The sequence below is a fragment of the Vipera ursinii genome (assembly GCF_947247035.1).
Source record: "Vipera ursinii genome assembly, chromosome: 5".
Lineage (NCBI taxonomy): Eukaryota > Metazoa > Chordata > Lepidosauria > Squamata > Viperidae > Vipera > Vipera ursinii.
Window position 1 is genome coordinate 44,000,959 of NC_139518.1, and position 24,583 is coordinate 44,025,541.

General features: G+C 39.0%; 1 protein-coding gene across 2 annotated transcripts in view; it reads left to right on the forward strand.

The window, feature by feature from the left end:
- Positions 1-3,684: 3,684 nt before the first annotated feature.
- Positions 3,685-24,583, forward strand: part of DNMBP (dynamin binding protein) — a 43,498-nt gene continuing 22,599 nt past the window's right edge. The window contains exons 1-3 of one of the 2 annotated variants that reach the window (XM_083364343.1): positions 3,685-4,412; positions 8,007-8,129; positions 9,977-11,821. In XM_083364343.1, coding sequence (XP_083220469.1) covers positions 4,268-4,412; positions 8,007-8,129; positions 9,977-11,821 — 2,113 coding nt within the window. In that variant the 5' untranslated portion in view covers positions 3,685-4,267. Of the gene's footprint in view, positions 4,413-8,006; positions 8,130-9,976; positions 11,822-14,123; positions 15,178-24,583 lie in introns of those variants that run through there. The other variant, XM_083364342.1, reaches the window with a different exon arrangement.

Genomic DNA, 24,583 nt, shown 5'->3' on the forward strand with positions numbered 1-24,583 from the left:
AGCTGCCGACCTTCTGATCGACAAGCTCAGCGTCCTAACCCACTGAGCCACCGTGTCCCTTATTAAAATATTTTAGTAGTAGTATATTTTAAAAATGAAAAAACCCAGTTCATTTGAACAAATGCATTCTTTAACCTGGGAGTGAGCCAGAGAAAGGCATGCCAAACAAATGAGCCTCTTCACAACCTTTAGACTGGTTTGGTAATGGGAGAGGCAATCCGTCAGATAGGCAGAACCCAGTCCTTTGGGGGGAAATAATAAGAATTAAATTACATTATAGCTTAGTGCTATAACTATATGCTTGGGTCATTCTTTGCATGTTACACCCAGTTTTCAATACATGGACTTTTGTCATGTCACCATTTACAGATTATCTTTAAAACCTACCTATACATTTTTAACAATATGAAGTCCTAATATTTTGTGATTTCTGGACCTAGTACATCCTTGAGACTAGGTTTCTCTAATCTGAAGCTTTCCAGGGTTGTTGAATTTCCTTCCCATATTCCTCAACCACTGGGTATAGCCCATACATTTCAACTTGATCATATTTTGCAGTGCCACCATTTTTTAAAATATGGTTTACTGAATAAGTGTCAATGTTGGATTCACACAATGTACTACACTAAATTATGGCTTAGTTCAAGGATGCAGTCCCTGAACCCTTTTACTTGGCTCCTGCAGCCTCCTCTGGCGGTGAATTTTGAAAATCCAAAGTATGGTTTTTCTACCATCTTCCACCACAGCTGTTGTGCAACCTCTCCACATACCTTTAAAACTAATGGAAGACCTGAAAATGTGATCAAAAGCCCTACCCAATTTGAACAATTGCTCTACATACCAATTGATTCTTAGAAAGGGATTCCTTTTTGACTTAGAAGTGTGTGTGAATTACTAACAATTTCACGAATGGAATAACTCCCACAGACTTCTTCTTCCCCTAGTACTTTCATGTCAGCTTTTCCCCATGACCTTTTTATGCGTAAAAAAAATATTGCTTGGGACTGGGCAGAACAATTTATCCATGGGCATACTAAATCTGCCATGGGGCTCATCAGTCTGTCTAACTAATGACATTTACCAATGAAATTTAGACCTAAATTGGTCAGTAATGTGTAGTGTTGCGAGTGAAGAAGGAGAGAAGGAGAGTGCAAAAGTTGGGTTGAAACTAAACATTAAGAAAACCAAGATCATGGCATCCGGCCCTCTCAATTCCTGGCAAATAGATGGGGAAGAAACAGTGGTAGTGACAGATTTTATTTTCCTGGGCTCCAAGATCACTGCAGACGGAGACTGCAGCCAAGAAATTAAAAGATGCTTGCTCCTGTGGAGGAAAGCCATGGCAAATCTAGACAGTACACTAAAAAGCAGAGACATCACCCTGTCAACAAAAGCGCGTATAGTCAAGGCTATGGTCTTCCCAGTTTCAATGTATGGCTGTGAAAGTTGGACCATAAGAAAGGCTGAGCGCCAAAGAATTGAAGCCTTTGAACTCTGGTGCTGGAGAAGACTCCTGCGAGTCCCTTGGACTGCAAGGCGATCAAACCGGTCAGTCCTAGAGGAGATCAACCCTGATTGCTCTTTAGAAGGCCAGATCCTGAAGCTAAAACTCAAATACTTTGGCCACCTAATGAGAAGGAAGGACTCACTGGAGAAGAGCCTAATGCTGGGAAAGGTTGAGGGCAAGAGAAGAAGGGGACGACAGATAATGAGGTGGCTGGATGGAGTCACTGAAGCAGTAGGCGTGAGCCTAAATGGACTCCAGAAGATGGTAGAGGGAAAGGAAGGCCTGGAGGAACGTTGTCCATGGGGTTGCGATGGGTCGGACACGACTTTGCAACAACAACAACAACAACAAAACAATGTATAGTGAGCTGATTAGGATTTAGATTGCAATTGTATGTGAAATACTTTCAGAAGTCTTTACCAATTTTCACTCTCAAAATATTTTGGCTGCAACCACTACTTTTCTCAGAGCTGCTGATCGTGAGGAAATTCACCTAGAACTCAAGAGAAGGCTGGTCTAGAGTTGTAGGTAGGAGTTGTGCCAGATTACTCATGTACATCTACCTCGTAATTCCTGCCTCATGCCAGGGCAGTACTTCTCCATTTAATATAGTACTGCTAGTTTCATGGTACATCAAGCAGATATCTTAGGTATCATTAACTACAGATGTAAAGTTTGAATCTCAGATTTATCTTATCCAACTTAGCACCTTCTCCCCATCCCTGTCCTTAGATGTACATGGTTGATGTTGAGTCTTCTATGAAATTCATCCAAATTCAAAGTGAAACAGGAAAGGTTTAGAGGAAGTGCTGATTGAAAATAATACTATCTGAAAGCAACTAGGGAATAGAGGAGGCCAGAAGGTCAGGAAGCAGATGACATCAGAAGGAAGTAAAACATAAAATAAGGCCAGGATGATGAAAGGCAACATCTTATATGAAGGCTTTTTATAAAAAAATAGGAGTGAGTAACTAAGAAAGGGACAGAGGTTTGTGGGAAAAGACAGATGAAATGTATTTATCTTTTATTTATTTAACTTAGATCAGGGGTAGGCAACCTTGGCTCTTTTATGACTCATGGGTTTCAACTCCCAGAATTCCTGAGCCAACATGGCTCAATTCAGGAATTCTGGAAGTTGAAGTCCACGATTCATAAAAGAGCCAAGGTTGCCTACCCCTGACTTAGATGCTGAGGGGTAGTTACTGGCCTAGTAAGCCCCCTGTGCTGGTTTGGATCACTTAGGCTTGAGATGTAACAAAGATACTTTACAACTATAAATCTATAGGCCCAGTATGATAATGTTGTCCTTTAGCAATCAGGAATGTATGCTGAAATAATTTGTATGACTGGACCTGAGACTACCTGAAGAGCACCCTGGCTGGCAAATGGTGCTGGCCTTATAGTTTTAATGCAAGACAATTAAAGGCAGCAATTAAAGGTGGATTCCTCTGGTTGAATTTCCCTTCCTTCTTAGCCTCGCCTGCCATTAGGAAAACCAACTGCTGTTGCAAAGTGGGTTGGATTTGAGTAACTGACGGCAAGGGCCTGGGATGGAGGCTTTAACCATTTTTCAAGTTGCTAGGTGACTGGCTGCCAGTACGAGTATTTCTGCCCTCAGGCTACAGTATTTCTCAACAGGAACTCATATTCTTCTCAGCATTTAAACCCATATACCAAAATAGCTTGACACTTTATTGGAACGGGGTAAATATTAAGATTATTGGGGGTAAGAGGAAGGAATATAAAGATGGTTTATTTGACCAAATTTAAATTATATATGTATTTCTGGAAATTTTTAATGGATTTTTTTTACCAGGACTGGATGATATTTTAAGATTTTGTTTGCTATATTTCAAATTTATCTGATTAAAATTAAAATAGTTATGTTGTTATCTCTGATAATTTTTCTTGGTTTTCTTACTAACTACATTTGGATGATGAAATTTGTGGATTTTTTTTAATTATAAGAAGTGAGATATAAATGTAAAACAAAGGAATAAAATAGGCTCATTAGATCAAATTTATAATACATAGTTTGTTATTTCTGGTGACTCTTAATGGATCTTTTCCTGATTAGAATGGAAGATAAGGTTTTAAAGACTTGTTTATAGAAGATGGGATGAGAGTATGTATGTATGTATGTGTGTTTTATTTATTTATTTATTTATTTATTTATTTATTTATTTATTTATTTATTTATTTATTTATTACCAAAGGTATTGGCCACTCATTTACCACAGCATAACTCTATGGCACTTACAATACTAAAAATAAAACTATATAAATAGAATGCTATAAAACAATTAAAATATAAAATACAAAATATGATAGCTAAAAGTTGGGGAGAGGGGAGTTGATGAAGAAGTTGTTTATATGTATTTTAAGAGATGGTAATAAGTTGTTACAAATGCTTATACTTTCTGGGAGGAGATGGGGAGTTATTTCTTTTATTTATTTATTTATTTATTTGCACTTCTTTCTTTTTTTATTTTGTATTATCCATATATTGCAATCTTTAATAAAAATTATTATAAAAAATAAAAATAGTTAGCAAGGCATTGTTTTGCTACAGTTAGTGGGATGTGGAAACACATTTTGTGTTCTACAAAAGAGTAGCTGGCACAAGTCTTTACATGATTTCTGGAACAAGATGACTTTTTTGCATTTCTGCAACCAATTACATGTCTTTTTCAATCTGTAACATGTTGGCATTGCTGTCCTAATCTGGATTTTGTATCTTTTTTATTGCAGATTCCAAAGATGGAGACAGGGTCTCTGGTTCGGGCTGTCTTTGATTTCTGCCCCAGCGTATCTGAGGAGCTGCCACTGTTTGTGGGGGATATCATTGAAGTGCTGGCTGTCATAGATGAGTTCTGGCTCTTTGGGAAGAAGGAAGGAGTCACAGGTACATTTAAAAGGTCTTTGGGTCAGTTCATGAAGTTGGTTGCATCAAAACCCAAAGGTGCTTTTCAAAATGCAACTGGACTTGCTTTTTTTGCTTCTCATCCAAGAAGCTTACTCAGTTCTGACTGAATGGTGGGGAATGGAAGGCTCTATGTTCTTTGCAGTCAAGGTACATAAATCCTTCCAGTCCCCATCATTCAGTCAGAACTGAAGAAGTTCTTGAATGGGAAGTGAAACATTTTCAACAACAACAACAACAACAACAAAGAAAGTCCAGTTGCCTTTTGACCTGGATGATTGAGAATCTCCATAGACGGTTGGGGTGAAAGTGCTAGAAAAGGAAATATCCTCAATAAAGATTTAAAAATCTTAAGCCTTTCTTTACTACTATGTAGTGATTGATAGGTCAATAACTCTGATGAAAAATTAGAAAAAGATGTGATTGGACATATATAAGCACCTCCACAATGTCCTTTTTGTGTGGTGGTTAGTAGTAATGTTTCCTGCGGTTCAGGAACTGGACTTGCATTCAAGGAAACCATCAATTTCTGCCTTTGTAAGTGTTACATGGTAGACCTCTGCAATGCAACACAGCCTCATTCTGGTATGCCTGAAAGGTATGCGGCATAATTTATGATAACATAAACTCTTTTTGGTTCCAGGACAGGAGGAAAACTCAGCAAAGTGATTATATGGATGAGACCATAGTCTTGTAGAGCTGTTCAAAGGAAAATTTTTATCCCCTCCCTCACCCTTTTTTGAAGGGATGTTTTGGTTTCTCTGTCTAATACTTTTTGTCACTTCTGTAAATGTTTGGACTCCCGCACACTTCCTGACACCTCTCTGTTGTACTGTTTGTTCTTGCAATTAGAGAAATGAGATAACTATTAATATATCAGAAGCTTCCTTCTCTTTTTATAAGTCTTGGTTTCCTTAACCAGTCAAATGGAATATAAGTCTCAGTATATACTCAGTGGCTTCATGACATGGGATCAGCTTGGCCACAATACCCTGAACAATTTGGGATATTTTTTAGGGCAGTGCCTGCTTCGAAAACGAGCAAAATGACCTGAGATTCCTGACCTCATACAAGCACAATATCTCTCTATCTTTCATTGGAACTGCCCCACTTTCTCTGTGCAAACCTGAAAGAAAATTATAATACCGTACTCTTGGTCAAATTTACCTTATGGCGTGTTTAAAGGGCCTGGCCACTCATGAAGCTCTTTCTCTCCCCTACCACCTCCATTCCACTACAATTCCTGTGTTTTGTAGGTCCATGCAAGTTATTATTAATTGCAAAAGAATTTTATTATATGGAATTTTAATTGCCACACTGATAAAGGAGCAGGCTAGTCTGCCTTCTCAGAAGTGATACGCTTCCTTTTTTCTAAACCTGTTACGAACTGCCAGTATTTACAGTTTACATGCAAATGCAAATAGGGGATGCTGAGATGAAAAGAGACAAATGACAACAAGTATGTGTGTGTGTGTGTGTGTGTGTGTGTGTGTGTGTCTTGAGTGTTTTGAGCACCTCATCGGCCCAAATATGGGCGAAATCTTTTTGCCTGTATCAGCCCAAACTAGGGCCATCCACAGACAGCAAGTCGCAACTGCGACAATTGTTTGCATTAAAAAAATTTGGATTGCTGACAAAGAATTAAAGCTATATCAGTCTCCCTTTAATTCTTTGTCAGCAATCCAAATTTATTTAATATATATGTATGTATGTATATGTGTATGTATATGTATATGTACATTGTGATGCAAGCTTATTGTATTTGTATCATGATGTTACAAGGAAAATTAGTAATAGAGTTTTCCTTGTGACACCACAAATCATATTTTATTAATTTGATGAAATCACAGCTTGCTGCAGATGCCTCTGTCTTATTGCTTTCAAAAGAATTGAATCATGGAAATTAATCATTAAATATGGAGATAATCCTGAAATGGTAATGTATTATTTTGATTTTTGGTGTATAACAATTGTTCTGTTATAAAATTTAAATTATGAAAATTATTTACAAAAATATGAGTGTATAGGTATTTATGTTATGAAACAGCAATTCACAATAATTATTACAGTTCAGGAACTTAATACTGGAAAAGCAGGATAGAACAAAAATTTGTGGAACTTTCTGCCAGTAATTATTATTCCCAGTCTGTGTGTGTGTGTGGGGGGGAATATGCATATGTCTGAAAGAGAGAAAGAGAACAGATGAAACAAAATTAAACAGGCTGATTAGTGAACAAAAATAGTAACCTATGGATATCATGTTAATTTGCTGAAATAAACTGTGCCTACAAGAAGGTCATTTTGAAATAGTTTTCTCAACATAAGAAAGAAAACTTGCAGCAACCAGGAGAGGGAGCCATTCCCAACTCTCTGCATTCATTGATTGCTCAGCCTTGTGGCTCATCACAGAATCAAAAATTATTTAAGTCGTATTTTGCCTTTTCCACTAACAGATAGGGAGAGTTAACCATCAACTGAACCACTTGATTTAATACATATATTCCAGAACCTATTTTTAAACGTATTAGAACTAAGACAATCGTTAGAGATATTGACAAGTACAACATTATACTTGATGTCCTGGCAGTCCCATATCTAGACAGAAAATAACAATGCTTCTTCATGGACAAAAATTCTAGATGAATCACATTTTCAGTAAAAAGAACAAACTAATATGGATGGAGGGAAGAGATTGTCCCATACAAAGGAAAAGCAACATATTTCTCTTGTGTGGCAATCATTCCTTTGAACCCAGAAGAAAGTGCTTAGAATTTTCTGTAAGGGTATTAGAAATCAGATCTTTTGTTTAATTATATTTCAGTCCTTCCATGCCCATTATGGTCATCTTGTTTTATGCCAAACTGGATCTGACTTATGAATTTGACTCCCATTTTTTTGAAAAGATGCTGGGAAATAATTTCATCATGAAGAACGGGTTAGATCAAAGCAAAATAGAAGCCATACTAAGCATTTCTCGTTTGTCATCCAGTTATGAATGCTTGCTATTCTAAGAAAAAGAGGATTAATGTAGAAACTCACTTGGTGCTTCTGTGGAATTTTCTATTTCAATTAAGAAATTTTAATTTTCCTTATGGGTACATTTGTGATAGTAGACAATACGTAAGTAAGGTGGACCAATGACCTGGTAAACCATAACACATTTTCCTTACATTTGCATATTGATGGTGTTACCAATGGGAGTTTTCAAAGTTTATCAATTCTCATGTAGCAAAACTCAATTCATGTTTGAGATTTCCAACACTGCAGAATTTCTTTCTCTTAGCAAATGCATATCAAACGAGAAAAACAGTGTACAGACTCTTCAATTTTATGGAATTGACAACAGAATAGTTAACACTAAAGACAGTGTATTATACTGCTTTATTTCCCACCATATTTTCAGTGTGAAAGACTGGGAGAATCCTGATGAGAAGGATGGTAGCAGGAGAAGAAAAAAAAAGGGTTTTGTATGTCATGACGAAGAATGAAATATTAGGAGACAGATCCATGTCTATAATTTTCACTATGTAGATTTTTTTCTGTTCTATTGAAAATGCTCTTTCTACCTCATTCTAGGTCAGTTCCCCAGCAGCTTTGTAGAACCTGTGGATGTTCCTGTTATGAACCAAGGAGAGAAGCTGTTTGTTTGTGTCAGCAACTTTACTTCCCAGGAGCCTGGCAGCTTGGCCTTGCAGAGAGGTACTGGCGATTTCCATGCATTCCTTACTTGAGCAAAAGAATTCAGTAATGCACTGGTCTTCTGTAGATCTCTCTGTCAGTCCATCAGAAGGGGTTCTATTTAGTGTCCTATCTCCCTTGCAGTTCCAATCATAGTGGTTTTCCAGGGCTTTCTGCTTCTGTACCTTGGTAGTCCTGCTATATTTGGAACAGAGGTCTGATAATCTCTCCAGTCACTAGGATAGCTGCCATTTTCCGGCACATTTGGTCTAGTGGTTAAGGCACTAAGGTAGAAACTAGGAGACGGTGGGTTCTAGTCCTGCCTTAGGCATGAATGCCGGCTGGGTGACTTCGGGCCTGTCACTTTCTCTTGGTCCAACCCACCTCACAGAGTTGTTGTTGTGGAGAACTAGGAGGAGGAGGGAATATTGGATTTGTTTGCCTTCTTGAGTTATTCATAAAAATAATAAAGGCAGACTAGAAATAAATAAATATAAAGTTGTTTGTCAGATGCCCTTGAGAACAATCTTTATGACTGCCTGCTCCGAGTTGAAGTCTCAAGTTGGGCTACAGCCACTCATTTAGCAACCATTTGAAGTCACAACAGCACTAAAAAAAGTGACTTGCTCCCAGTCCTCGCACTTACAATTGTTGCAGCATCTCTATGGTCAGGTGATCAGAATTTGGACTGTTGGCAACTAGCATACAGCTAGTTGCACTGTCATACAGTGCAGCATCCCGGGTTCTTGTGATCACCATTTGCAACCTTTCCAGATGGCTTCCAACAACTAAAATCAACAGAGAAAGCCAGATTTGCTTAATAATTGTGTGATTCACTTAAGTGCAGTAATTTGCTAAACCACGATGGCAAAAAAAGGTCTCAAATCAACTCACTTAACAACCACCTGGCTTAGCAACAGAAATTTTGCTCCTGATTGTAGTTGTAAGCTGAGGACTACTTGTAAAAGGAGAGGTAACCAGGGGCATGCCTGAGCCATTTTTGTTGTTGTTGTTGGATGACCTCTGGCAGGAGTGGGTTGGGTTGGGGCTCCTGGCTCTTCTTGACCTCTTGGCAGCTTTCAGTACCATCAAACGTGGCATCCTTTTGGGAGCGGGAGGTGGTGGACACAGTTTTGTATCAGTTCACCTCCGTCTTCCAGGTGTTGATAGGAAGCGAGAGGTACAGGCTACAGCCTCTGCTTTGTAGGGCTTGATCTCTCTCTGCTCTTTTTTAACCTCTGAATGCAGCTGCTGGGTGAGATCATCTGTCACCACAAAATGATATATCATCAGTATATGGATGGTACCCAAAAGTATATCTCCATCCCAGGTGAAATAAACAGTGTTATGGATGCTCTTTCATGGTGCTTGGAGACTATAGGGGTCAGGATGGGGAACAACAGGCTTCAACTGAGCCTTGGTAAGACAGAGTGGCTGTATGGAGGAGGCTCCCCTGTATCTGGGGGTTATCATTTTTAGTCTTGGGTGGGGTTTGCATCCTGATGGACTCAAGACCCCCTCTAAGGAGCAGGTGGCAGTCATGGCTAAGAGGTTCTTGCTCAACTTCCTGCTGTGTAGTACTTATGCTCTTTCCTGGATGAAAAAGCTCTTCTTTCAGTCATTCATGCCTTGGTCATCTCACATACAGACTACTGCAATACACTTCACATGGGGCTACTCTTGAAGAGTATCTGGGAATGTAGAATGTGGGGGCAGAAGCACATGGTGCCTCTATGATAATACCTTGGCGATGCAAAATGAATTGGGTGTCAGTTTGCTTCTGGGTCCAAATCAAGACGTTGATTGGTTGGTGTTGAAATTTGATAAATAAATAAGATAAAATAAAAATGTGTTCCTTATCCCTGCAGGAGACCTGGTGATTTTGAATGATTCTATAGCCTCTCCTTGGCTCAAAGGTCGGAGCAGTTGGGGAGCTAGTGGCTTCTTCCCGTCATCCTGTGTTCGAGAACTCAGCCTCTCAGGTTTTCATCCCCAATTCCCACATGGTGCAACACTGGAAATGCCAACCTACGCTCTGGGTCAGGCCCGAGCACTGATGAGCCTTTCAGCACAGATGGAGGAGGAACTTGATTTCCGGGAAGGGGATGTGATTATCATTGTTGGAATTCCAGAACCTGGATGGTTTGAAGGGGAGATTCAAGGTCGCCGAGGCATCTTCCCAGAGGGATTTGTGGAGCTTTTGGGTCCCCTAAAAACCAACAATAACCCAGATGAGCCAACTTCATCAGAGATTCCAAAGATAAATGGAATGAAAGATACATATCCCCAGGAAAAGGAGAAGCCATGGAGTGATGAGGTAGCATTGCCAGGGCCTTATGGGATTGCCCTCTATCGGTTCCAAGCCCTGGAATCCACAGAACTAGACTTTGAGGTGGGGGAACGGATCCGAATTCTGGGAGTTCTGGAAGATGGCTGGCTAGAGGGAGAACTTCGAGGAAAATGCGGCATCTTTCCACACCGGTTTGTGAGGTTGGAGGAGAACTGCCTACAGCCTAGAAAGCAATGGAAATCTGGATGTTTGCCAAAGGAGGTGGATTCTGTTACAGGCAGTCTTCACAAGGCAGGTTCCCCTGGTGTGTTGGAGGAGCCTGGCTGGAGCTCAGACCATACTGAGGAAAAGACTTGTCAACTTTCTTTGATACAAAGGAATTCTTTGGACTCAGAAGTAAATCAGAACAAAATACCAAACCACCAGAAGGAAGGCTGCCTTAGATCTGTTCCCTTAGAAGTGTTAGCCACTTCCCCTCTAGATTCTGATAAAATTGTAAATGGTGTTTCTTCCATACCTCATTCTCCAATTCAGTTGGATAAATCAGAGCCCATTCAAACCCCCCAAACTTCATGGGACCATTTGAAGGACTGCAAGCACTTAGAGCAGGATGGAGAGGCTCATAGTCTGATCCACCAAAACATTCTTTGTGAGGACTTAGTTGTTTGCACAGATCGTCACCAGCAGAAACCTAAATCTCATTCTTCCAGCTCCAGTGCAACTCAGGAGAGCTTGGACATTTGGTCTGTCTGTCAAGGTCCTCAGAATGAATTTCCTCAAGGTGTGGACCATGGGGAAATCTGTGGGGACCTTGACTCAAAATTGACAGAGCAGTTGGCTCAGTTTGAACAGAGCCTGACAAATCCCATAGGCCATGGTGGCTGTGATACTTTTGAGCAGGACAATATTGCCCGGCATTTTTCCATTCTGGATTTCAGTTGTGAGAGAGATATTGTATGTGGTACAGTAGAGAATACTTCACAGAGAAGAAAGGTGTTACGGCCACCCCCTCCTCGACCTGATACCCCTGTCTCTGCCTCACCACATGTGCCAGTACGGCTCAGCCCCACCACTGTATCTTTCGCACAGAGTATTCCACTTTCTATGCGGCCTTCCAGGCCAGCACCACTTCCACCTCTAGGAAGCCAAAGGAAAAGCCCAACTTCAATGAAGCAGCAGCTGGGGAGCAGGGAGAGACAAGGGAACACTGTTGAGTCTGGAAGAACATCACCATGGCCTTTCTTATTGAATCGTATTCAGGAATTAGAGCAAGAACTTGATTTTTACAGGAAAACTCGCACAGAGCTCAATGAAACTCTGGAACAACCACAGGATGAAGTTGGACGAGCTGAGACATTAGAGAGCTTGGACCTCTGGGACTCTAAAATGTCATCTCTGTGCCTGGAACTACAGGAGCTGAAGGGTGAGTACTGTCAGTCTTGGTGAGGGTGGATAGAGAGGACAGACCCTACCCCATATCTACCTTTTGCATAGGTTGAATTTAAAAAGGAGAAAAGAATATATGTAGTTCAGGGTTGAAATTTGGAGCCCTTGATATTCTCTGAGCTTAGCTGTTTGTTTGCAGACATTTCATTGCCCAATCAGGTAACATTATCGATACAGATCTGTACAGTCTACAAGCCAACATCCAAGCCTAGAGAGCACCAAAGACTCCACAAAGAAAGAAAATGACATTGCACAATGTATTTCTGGTTTTTATAAGGGGCACAATAATCTAAACTGTCTCTTGCTCGTCCAAGATCTTTGGCTGGGGCAAGTATTTACAGAAAAGATTTTTATGCTCAATGTCTCAGAGCGTCTTTCTAAAAGAGGGCTCAGCCTGGGAAGAATGTGCCAGATTAGGATACTTCTGGGGAAAATACGTTCTAGATGTCCACATTTCTTGCTTACAACCATAATCAGATCAAACTGTAACTTGAGCAGTGATATTGTGTAATGCATTAGTTATAAGAAAAATTTCCTTGGCTTTTGAGCATATTGTTTACTCATTGGCTGTTTCCGTGCAACTACCATGGCGTGGCAATGTTATTACCACAGATCCACTTAACTTGTTTCAGGTGTTAAAAAAATAAATATGTAAGAGTAATGGGGGAGCAAATTCCTTTTACTCCTCATCCCTTTTACTCTGATTCTGTCTGTTAACAGTGAAACCCTGCAAAAAGAATGCAAACAGGTAAAGAACATGCAAACAGCCCTCCAAAATGAATACTGCATTTAGGCCAAAATATATAAACAAGTTCTTGTATATACCCTACAACCCAGCATGAAGCAGAATGGAATGGCAACCGCAATAGCACTTAGACTTACAGTATATACCGCCCCATAATGCTTTATAGCACTCTCTGTCAGCATATTGCCCCCAACAATCTGGGTCCTCACTTTACTGACTTCAGAAGGATGGAAGGCTGAGTCAACCTTGAGCTGGTTAGGATTGAATTTCAGGCTGTGGGCTGACTTAGCTTGCAATGCATTCTAATCAGGAGGGTCAATATCAACTAGAAAATGAGGGGTTAAGGTTGGGGAAAGAATAAAAATAATAAAAATTCCTCTGAATCTTAGGAGAATAACTTGCTACCAATCACTGTGTGCATAAATTATGATGTGCAAATGCTTTCCATTTTTATTGACTAAAATGCTATTAGCGCTTGGGTCTTTAGGAAAGTACACTTTAAAATGCCTGCTCTCTCAAATCCACTGAATTAATAAGCAGTTCGGCACATCTGAGTGCTTTGCAGAGCATCATAACTGTTTCTTGGTGTTTTTCTCCTGTTCCTGCTTCCTCCCTGATAATGATTATGTAATTTTGATCTTTTTAATGCGGTACAGAGACTTGAGAAAAATAGACATGTGCTAATAAAAAAATAGTGATCATAGAAAGAAAACATCTTCCTGTTATCTTCTTAGAAAATCTGCTAATTAGGTATTTTTGTGTTTGAAACCTGTGAAATTAGTTGGCTGTTGAATTCTGCATTAGATGCCACAGTTTTATTTTCTGAAGTTTAATCATTCCCATGCTAATTATCAGAGACGTAGAGTTTCTATCTAGGACTTTGTAGGCTTGAGATGATGAATTAGCTGAATTCTGAGATATGAAAAGCATTCAGGCCCAGTGCTGTATTATTTGTTAAGTATTCAGGCTTTTCGGATGAAATAGAACGATTCACTGGGAAAACATGTCTGTGGACTTAATAATGTTAAAGGGTGAGTGTTTATGACTATCAGCGTACATTTATGAATACCTGTTGACGTGGGATATCTTAATAGTCAGGGTAATCGATGTTTCTATAACAAGAAGACCAGAGACAGCTAAGAATCCAGAATTCGGAAATTCTCCAAAGCTGTGTGCTTTATAAAAATTTATTCCCACACCCGGACAAGTCCTTGGGTGATATAAACACATAAACCACTTGCTTAGTTTTCCTGAACCTATGAGCCCTAAAGAGAGATCACTTATTCTTGCCTTTAGCACTATAAAGCAGAGAAGCCGGTTTGGGCAGGGCACTGGTCCAATCCAAACTGTGGTATTCTTGTTACTCATTACCTGCCAGCAGCAGGGAGAGGCTGTCTGAACTGGCTGCCTATTGGGTACGAAGGTTACACAGCTTCTCTGTTGTAGGCAGTTAGTCAGCACCATCTCAGGGTGAGGTGGAGGGAAAGGGTCGTTATGAAGGAATGGTGAACCTGTGAGGAAGGAAAGGGGGTGGGGTGAGAAGGAGCACACCAGGAAGAATATGAGCATTTATTCTGAATCCAGAAATCAGATAAACTCTCCAGGACAACGGGTCTATCTGTCACAATTCCACAGCAGTGAGTACAAAGACTACAACTCTGCAAGGAGAGGAAAGATTTATAAGGGACATAGGCAAGATGGTGGTAGTGAAAACTGGAAGAGCGAGTATAGAAACAGGGACCTGTATAGCACCATCAGACCTGTGAAGAGAGTCTGTGACCATTTCAAGAAGGGGGATGGTGGATACAGGGTTGACAGCGTGACCAGAAACCACAAGGACTATGTGGAGGAGGATAAGCAATCTGTGGATCAGAGGAAGATGAATCTGTATTTTGAGCATGAGGCAGGAAGCAATGGTTATCTGGAAGAAGACGGCTACTATACAGACTTTGAAAATAACACCCGAGTGGTTCATAAGAAATCTTTTGTTGTGCATAAGGGTGGCCAGGATGCCGATTTTAGATTCTCCAGAAATGCAGAACATTTGGATACAAACTATTGGAAGGGAAATTGGAATTTCAGTGACCGTCCAAGAGAGGATTGGAACACAGCTGGCCATAACTTGGATAGGAATGATAAGAAGAAAAATGACAGGTATGTGGACTATAGCACTGATTGGAAGTACTTTAGTAATCCAGAAAGCTTATTTATGTTGTGTGAAGTCTCCCACAACGCCCAACATTCAGGAGCAATTTCTGGGAGCTGTACCACAGATGTTATAAAACACACTGCCCTGGAAGATCCACCACCTTGGTCCCTGAGAAATGAGAATGGCAATCGGGAGTTAGACACTGGATGTGAAATTGCTGGGACCCAATATGTGGCAGATATCAAAAGAATTGAAACTGCAGCAGGTGCACAGATTTGGAAGGGTGGGTGTCCCAGGACACGTGCAGGACGCTCAGACTGGAGCCTGGACTGGGAGGATAAAGCTGGCTGGGCAGGTGGCACAGAAGCCTGGCAACGGAACAGCTGTTACCGTCGTACGGCTCCCAGCACCCTAAGGCACCACATAAAAAGAAACCAAGGTAAGTTATGGGAAATCATCAAAGGACTGTGGGGCAGTCTCTGCATTTCTCTAGACAAGCAGCCCTAAAACAAATGCCTGCATTTACCGCAGTGCCCGTCATTCATCAGCTGTTTATAGAAATTAAATAATTGTTTCGTACACTGTAAACAATACTCTTTATATATTAGGCTTGGTTTCTTTTATGCTTGCCCCTTTCTCCTTCCTGGTTGGGATAAACAACTACAAATTAAGGTGCCCAGCATTAAGTACAGTGGCCTGCTAAGCTCCCTTTCTCAGTATAGCTTCCAAAAGAATCTTTGAGCTCAGGACTGGATCCTATGCAGTTCTTTGAAACTAACTTTGTATCTCCTTTATTGATTTATTAGATAACAAAGACCCTGAATCTAGTTTCCCCCTCATCCGTGGACCTCACTGAGGTACTTGGGCCACTCCTTCTCAGTTCCATTTATTTATTTATTTATTTATTTATTTATTTATTTATTTATTTATTTATTTATTTATTTATTTGATTTATATGCTGCCCTATCTCCCGAAGGACTCAGGGCGGCTAACAACAATAACATACAATAATACAGGAGTTAAAAGAAAATTAAATTAATGGCCCTGTAGAATAAATTAAAATTAAAATAAGTTAAAAATTAAAGTTAAAAATTAAAAACATAATTAAAATCCCTGTCAGTCCAGGTCAGCCTCTCAGGGCTGTTGTTGAAGGGATTAAATAAAAAGTGATCTGTGAATAAAGTTTCATAAATTTCAGAGTTCTAAATCTAAGACAGGTGTGGGCAATTAATTTTCCCAAGGGGTCACATTAAGAAAGGAGGATTGCTATGAAGAGTCAAACCAATAGGGCTGTGAAATGTGTAGGGACGCATGCATGCAGGCACATACGTAAATTGGAAAAAAAAGTAATCGCCTTCAAAATAAAAGCAGTGTAGTTGTTTTGTGTGCACAGTGTACAGTTATTTACATTTAATTTCTAATTTCCCATTGATCTCACATGGGCCAGACAGGGAAACCTAAAGAGTCAAATGTGGCCCAGGGGCCGTAAAATGCCCAGGGCTTGGTCTAAGCAATACATAAGGTATAACCTTGGTGGAGCAGTGGGCTAATGCCTCCTTAAGTAACACCAGCTGCCTGCAATTAGTGCAGGTTCGAGTCCCACCAGGCTCAAGGTTGACTCAGCCTTCCATCCTTCTGAGGTAGGTAAAATGAGGACCCAGATTGTTGGGGGCAATAAGTTGACTTTGTAAAAATGCCGCTTGGGGGGGCGGCGAAAGCCCTAATAAGCAGGCATATACATAGAATGAAGGCTATTGCTAAGCACATTGATTTGTGCTTCTGAGATTGTAAGCCGCCCTGAGTCTTCGGAGAAGGGCGGGATATAAATGGGATTTAAATATATATATATATATTCTGCAAAATCTCTTGGAAGTCTTGGGCTGTGAGATAAATGTATAGAATTTAGAGGCTGACCAACTCCCAGACTATCATGGAGAAGTGTCCAACTGTTATGGAGAAAATATGTTTATGTGGTCGCTAGGAGTCAAATACAACTTTGTGACACATAATCAATTAATCAACTCTCAGACAATTCTGGGCAACTTACATTTTAAAATAGAAAATTACCTTAGTTTATCCTTCTCCAAACTGGTATCTTTTGGATGTCTTGCTTTGCAGTCCCCATAATTTTAAGCCAATTTACTTGAGAAAATTATTTTAGCTGGGTTTCTCATTTACTGGTGAAGCATTTAATTTTCCTTGCTATGAAGCTTGCTTTGCCTGCTGCCTTGAGCTTGTTCTTTAGAACAGTAGCACTTGCATACTTGTCTTATAGCATGCCTATTCACTTTGCTTGGATTAGCCATAAGGAAGTTATGTGTACTTGTACAGAGAAATGCTAGTGAGAAATGCATTGAGTTTTCTTTTGCCTTTAAAGCTAGTGGCATCTTTAAACTTCATGGAAGTTATCTGTGATCAAAGTGTCATTTTTGTGTTCTATGCTAGAAACCAGCCCAGTTTTTATGTTTGGCCATTTGCTAGATGCATGCCATGTATAATTGATTCTTTATTGCCATCAGTGTGCATAGATATTTGCAAAGTGACTCAAGCAAAAGTCTTATGCTCTGGTCTTGTTTATCTTAAATCCTCCCTTATGGGTTCCTTTGGAATATGAGTGTAAAAAGGGATGGGCTCAGATTTGAAGGCAGTATTGTGCACTACTGGTAAGAATCTGATAAAGCCTTCATATATTATCAGTCAGATCTTAGATTACAAAAGGAGAAGCAGAACTGATGTGTGATTAAAATTTGGGCATTTGACAACTGGCAGGTATTTGTAGCATCCTGGGGGCCTTGGAATCACGCTTATGATCTTCCCAGGAAGCTTCTGACAAGCAAAAGCAATGAGAGAAGCTGAATTTGCTTAACAATTATAATGATTTGCTTAAATGCAGAAAAATAAGTTTGTAAAATTGGGCACAAATTACTAAATGACCACAATGTTTAAGCAACCGAAGTTCTGGGCCTAATTGTGGTCAAAAGTCGAAGACTCCCTATAACACAGTTTTTTTCATCATTTGCCACCTCCCAAACAGATACTTATGAGTCCAACCTATTACTCTGTGTGTTCTAGGTATAACAATGGTGAATTAAGTGGCTTGTGTTCATCTGCTACTGTAACACACACACACACACACACACACACACACACAAATAAAGCATGCACTTCTATATACCAACATTCCACTGTATGATACTTCATCTCATATTATTCATCTCTTGGCTTCTGCTTTTATTGTTCAGTAGACAGTAGCCTTAGTATTTGCTTCAGGCTACAAAAAATTGCTTATCTTTCAATAAAGCGAACATTTTAGACACGCATTCATGTTAGTCTGCCTAGAGTGAAATTTGTAGCCATTAACCTGAACCAGTGATTTTTTTCCCCATTCTGAAACAGTGAAATATTTGCTTTTCTTTCTTTATAGTGCATTATCATGCTTATTATTCTGGTTATTATGCCTTTAACTTGATTTTCATTTAACATTCTCTGTCATGCATTCCTTGACTTTCTTTACTCCAAGAAACAGGTAGCTATGGTATGAAGTACTCTTTTGGCTCTTCTAATGTTTTAGATTGCAAAATGTTTGGTCATACCTTAGTCATCCCTTATCTGAGCATAAAAAAGGAACTGTGCTTGTTTTTCTTTATGAGCAAATGAATATTACTCTTGCAGGTTCATTTCTAGACAACCTGGGGGAGGTTATTGGCCTTAATCTTTTCTCAAACTGACATTTAATCCTCCTATAGCTGTTTATCCATCTGCCTCTATGTTGTTTAAATCTTTCTTAGATTTCCATAGTTTACAGCAACTAAACAGTTGAGAATGTCTAATGAATCCCCCTACTTCCCCCATGCAACATTCCAGAGACAGTACTTCGTAGTTCAGTTTCCACTGGAATAATATAGAACATTGATATTTATGTTGTATTTGTAATCTAAATTCTAATTAGAGAGAAAAACATTAAGTTAGTCTCAAGATGATGGAGAATATATATTATGCAATAAATCCTTTAATCAAAATTCTGATCCAAGATATCCCAAGATAAATCAACCTGTTTGTTTTCACAAATAGCAAAAACTGAATTATGCGACTGGTATTAATGATACGTGAAGCTAATTTATTTAATAGGTTTAATTTCTCACATTTCTATTTTCTCTAAAGATTGTAAAATAAGTCAACTCTTGAATTACTTTATTCTTAACAAGAATAATGTCATTTGAGGGACTTCCAGTTTGTGTCGCGGCTCGACGGATGCAGGAAGGCAGGGCTTCTGCACCTGATTTTGCCCTGCTGGGGCCCCTAAAAGGGCCTAAAGTCATCCTGAACAGGCGATGGAAAAGGAGTGGGGGGTACCTCATCAATCACAGAGAGACAGTGGTCTTTTCATTCGATCCGAGGAAAGCCCTCCAAACCGGGAGGGGAAAGACTGGCTACATTTTTGTGGCCAGCCATTAGCCACTGACAGCCAAAGAAGAAAAGCACCAATTAGCAGATGGTAAACAGTATGTTTGGAACTGGGTGAGAATATTGGTCCTTTCTTTATTATTCTGCAACTGAATTTCCTGGGAAAGGCTTCCAAGAAGCGAAAAATCTCCGAACGTGAGAAGGAAGGGAACTGTAGCCCCACCCTTCCAGAGGAACGGAAGCAGTGTTTTAATTTCTTTTATGGGGACAGAAATATATAATACTGAAGTGGAAGTAACATAAAGCTACAGTTTTGATAAATTTGAGAACTGAGATAACTGTTAAAGATTTTCTCTTTGGAAAAAAAACATTGAGGTGAAATATGAGAAATCAACCCTTTGTCTTAAGAGTGGAAAATAGATTTTGAATGAGATCTAATGGTGAATTTGAGTATAGCACTACAACTAGCTTCCTGACTGCTTGGTGATTCCTAGCTTAATGGAGAACAGCTGGCAATATTGCTAAGCACATTGATTTGTGCTTTAAATTGTAAGCCGCCCTGAGTCTTCGGAGAAGGACGGGATATAAATGGGATTAAAAATAAAAAAAATTAAAAAAGGAAAAGGAAATAAAGGAAAATATTTTGGCATACTTATCACCCTGACCTTCTTGGACTATAAACAAAGAAAGAAAAATTCGGCTTTTCACTATGTCTGGCTGGGAGAGACTTTTGAACCGTTTTCAGGGTGGTTGAACATTTTAAACACTTTGAACATTGTCGATTACAACCTTGCCTGACTGACAATTCTTGGATGCCTGAGATAAAGAAACACTACAAAATATTGCTTTTAGGACTGGACTCATATTCTGGAACATATTGGATTATAAAGGCTACACATAAAGGCCAGAAAACTAGATGAAACTTTGTTCTACTCTTATTAAGATTGGTGATACGAGACAAGACATACATTTGGAGAACATAAAAGTTTTGACAGATTATTTGGAGGGGGGAAATAAAATGGATGTTTTACACCCAGCTAAAGATGGTAAGAAAATTTACCTTGCACCTCCATTTTAAGCCCCCACTCAGGCTAACCAAGGATCTTTAGGAATGATGCCTCAAGAAAAAATAAACACCTTTCAGAAGGAAATATACTCTATGCTACAACTAATCCACCAAACAATTGTCACACATAAAGAGGACACAAAAAAAACCCATAATGAGACTAAAAACAATTTAGCTAATATAAGTGAGCAAATCTTCAAATTAAATCTACAATTAGGAAATTCCCAGACAACGACTACAAAGTGTGAACAAATAAACCAGAAATTAGAAGATGAAGCAGAGGAAATTGACCCAGAGACAAATATAGACTACTACGATATATAAATAAAATACTGCAAAGCTTAGCCACAACAACAAAAATGGAAAAGACGCTTTACCCCTTAGGTCTGCAAAATGTAACTGATGATACGGAAGAAGATTTTTAAAAATGGAATATAGAGCTGTCAGGGGAAATGTCACAACTTGGGAGACAAAAAAATGAAAAGAGAAATTGAGGGAGAAGGAAAGTGGGAATTGCTTAAGGAATATAAATGGAGGGAATTCCCCCCCAAAAATACCCTACCTAAATTGTCTTCCTGATTCCAAGCAACGTTTAGAAAAATAGAAAGAAAATTCCTGGGCGATTTAATTACCTTGGCCTGGAAACTATTTGGCAAAGAAAGAAAGAAAGAAAGAGTTAGACTTAAAAAACAGAAGATTTGACCTATTAGAGGGAGCATTATATGATTAAATATCTATTAGAATATGATTAAAGGATGACCTTTAGATATAATTAGATTTTTATGATTTAGAATTAAAATAGTATTTTTCCTTTTTTGATATGGGAAATATGAAATAAGAGGATGGCTGGTATGAATAAAACTCTTAGCTATATAAACATAATATTGAGAAAATCATAACTGACAAAGATATTTCAAATATTGATGGGAAATCAAACTTTAACAAGAAGATATTGATTTATGAATTGATATTATTGTTATTTGTATAACATTAGTAAAATATGATGAGGATGTTTATATTTTACTTTGTATACATCAACAAATCTGTCATTTGGAAAAAAAATTAAAATTTGTACTAATTAATATGAGTACTAATCTCATATCAGATTTTAAGAATAAATATGCATATTTCTGAAGATTCCATCCATCTAAACTACCATTCTTTTTTTTTACTGTTTCCCAGTAATTCAAATATTGTCTCCCTTTCTGTCTGAAAGATTTCCCTTCCAAAGTTCAGGGAGAGATTTCCAAGATCAAGAAATGTTATTTGTCTTAGAATTCTCTCTGTTTACCTATCACTGTGATAACTCTTTGAAAATAGAATCAAAGTTGGTATAAGCAGAGACAACAGTAAAAAAAAATCTAGCCCTTTCAAAAGTTTGATAAAGGGCTAGCTCAAAGTGGGACTGTAAAAGAAACCAATATCCCGAAAAATATCTCAGTCCCTATGGGAACTACAACTGGAGAGTTGCTTGAAAGGTGAGCAACCAATCCATTTGAACTTTCCTCCTTGTCATGTGACCACATACACACCTACAAGGGGCTGGAAAAAATCCAAAATCCAAGGTGTTGGGGAAAAATCTGCATGTTTTAGCCACTCTTTTTTTCAATACAGTTTTTGACTAACCATTCATTACCAGCACATTCACAGTATTCCAGACAGTCATATTCATACCTGTAAAAACAGGAAGCATCCATGGTTGTCAAATGTGTCATATTGTTTGTCTGGATTAGTTTAGGACAACATATTCAGAAGAATTGGGACATAGTCAGTTAACTTGTGGGACAATTACCTGAGAGTTTGAGACTTGCCAGTTATCACTTGTTTGCTTGCAAGATCTGGGTAATTTGGGGTTAGGATGCCAAGAATTATCTGATGGAAGTAAACACCATCTTTTACAAGAGGTGTTTCATTTATGTTAGGTAAAGAACAAGTTTCCCATTGCTCAGTATAAAAAAAAAATCTGAGAAAATCAGTTTTACTATAATGCCAGCTCATACACTGCAGAATTTAAACCCCCTTAACATGCTATATGAAACCAATCACTGAAGTTTATAAACCAGTTTTCAGCATGACTTGTTAACTCTAGCCATGGTAATTTAATAACCGTAATTAAACAAACCATAACTTAGTAAGGGCCATGTTCTTTAATATTGATTTGTATTTTTAATATGTTGTAAACAACTCTGCAGTTTTTTAAAAGGCATAGTATATGTATATTAAAACTTAAATATAAATATTGAATTATGGAACAACTCATCCAATGAAATACTTAAGATTTACAGTCTACTAATGGCATATTGATCCTTTGTGTGAAATTACTGCAAGCATGTCTGGCATGACTGCCTTGTTTCTACATCCTTCTAAAGTTGATTTGCTTGACAAACAAAATATATACTTGATTTTACATGTGATAAACAACAGCAAGAATCATATTCACACAATATTGGAAAAATGAAGAAATACCAGCAGAGGAAGGAATAATTAAAAAATACTAGATTTTGCAGAAATGGACAAACTTACTCTGAGGTTGAAAGAAAATAAGAAACAGAATATTTTCAAAATTGGAATTTATTTTATCAATGGCTGGAGAAAAGAATAAGGGATTAGGAATTCAATTTGTACTAATGAATGATAGACAGCACGTTTGTTGAATAAGTACTTTTGAATACTTCTGAATTGTATTAAAAATCAATATTTTTTTTTAAATAAAGTTGATCTGCTGTGTTGGGCAAAGTTTTCTACTGAGGAGATGCACCCGTGTATGCTTAGAATTTTGCCTGTGACTAAGATGATGTGGTGCAAGATAATTTCTAATAATTTCAACTGGTGAAAGATTTTCTAGGAAAAGGTGCTCCTATAATCACTGAAACTGCCTCATAACTATGCATGACCTAAGCTCAGAAAGGGACGCGGTGGCTCAGTGGGTTAGGACGCTGAGCTTGTCAATCAGATGGTCGGCAGTTTGGCGGGTCGAATCCCGAGTGCCGCATAGCAAAGTGAGCGCCTGTTACTCGTCCCAGCTTCTGCCAACCTAGCAGTTCGAAAGCACGTAAAAATGCAAGTAGAAAAATAGGGACCACTACGATGGGAAGGTAACAGCATTCCATGCACCTTTGGCGTCTAGTCATGCCGGCCACATGACCACAGAGACGTCCTCAGACAAGCGCTGGCTCTTCGGCTTTGAAACGGAGTTGAGCACCGGCCCCTAGAGTTGGAAATGACTAGCACGCATGTGCGAGGGAACCTTTACCTTTAAGCTCAGAAAGTCTTGTTACAGCTCTGCTCTCTTAAGAGCTTTGGTCCTTCCCCCTGCTTGAGTGGGAAATCCCGACAGATTTTTAAAGGAGAATGCCTCTTGGCAGAAAAAATATTTCCTGTCATAGCAGCTGGAGGAGAGCAAACTCGGTGTCTAGATTCACATGTTACACTAAGCCTGTTTTACCCAATTTTGTGCCCTTTGGGTTTGTGATGCAACATTGGGCAGGACTGCACTTCTCCAAATGGGATAGTTTCATTAAATTATAGAATAAATTGTGGCTTATTCAGCTAACCTCAAGTGGGTAAGTTGGGACCACTTTAAAGCAATATACAAGGCTATAAACCATGGCTTTGTAAGCTCCAGTAGTTATCTTTGTACAACTCAGAAAGCCAAAACCAAATCATGCTATGTATGTACCCAGCCACTCTGTGAGTACGATTTCTTCTATAGCTGAAGGAATACCCCCAAGAAGGGTATCAACAGGTGTGGAGGATCCCAGAGTTTTACAGAAGTAGAAAAACAGGGAAAATTCTAAGAATGAATCAATAAGGTGGGGAATTGGAGGAAAGGGGAGAGAGGAAGAATAAAATACAATATCCTGGAAGGACATGTGGTGGACTAACTTGGCAATATTTTGTTGCCAGTTTTAGAAGCCCAGAATTACATTCTGAGAGTTACAATCTGTTGTTTCTTCTGAGTCCCCCTCTCCAGCAGAAATTCCTCTCTCCCACACCCTCTCAGTGTCTGTGCCTCAGCTCAGTGGAGGCTGGTTCTTTGTCTCCTTATTTGTTCTGCCGCTTTTTAGGCAAAAAGCAATGAAGCCTCAAACAGAAACTTGCTTTCAATTAGATATTGTGGTTGTGTGCAGGTCATATCCATGGAATTTTCCCTGGGTTGTAATTTTGTAGTTGCACTGGGCAGAAATCCTTGGATGTTTTCCCCCTGCAGATGCAAGAGTCCTTGGTGCTCTCTGAGCTTCGTTGTTTTCTTGCAGACATGTCATTACCAAACCAGGTAACATTGATGATATTACCTGTTTGGGTTATGAAATATATGCAAGAAAAAAAGCTCAGAGAGCACCAAGGACCCCTCACTTCAGCCCTGAACTACAGA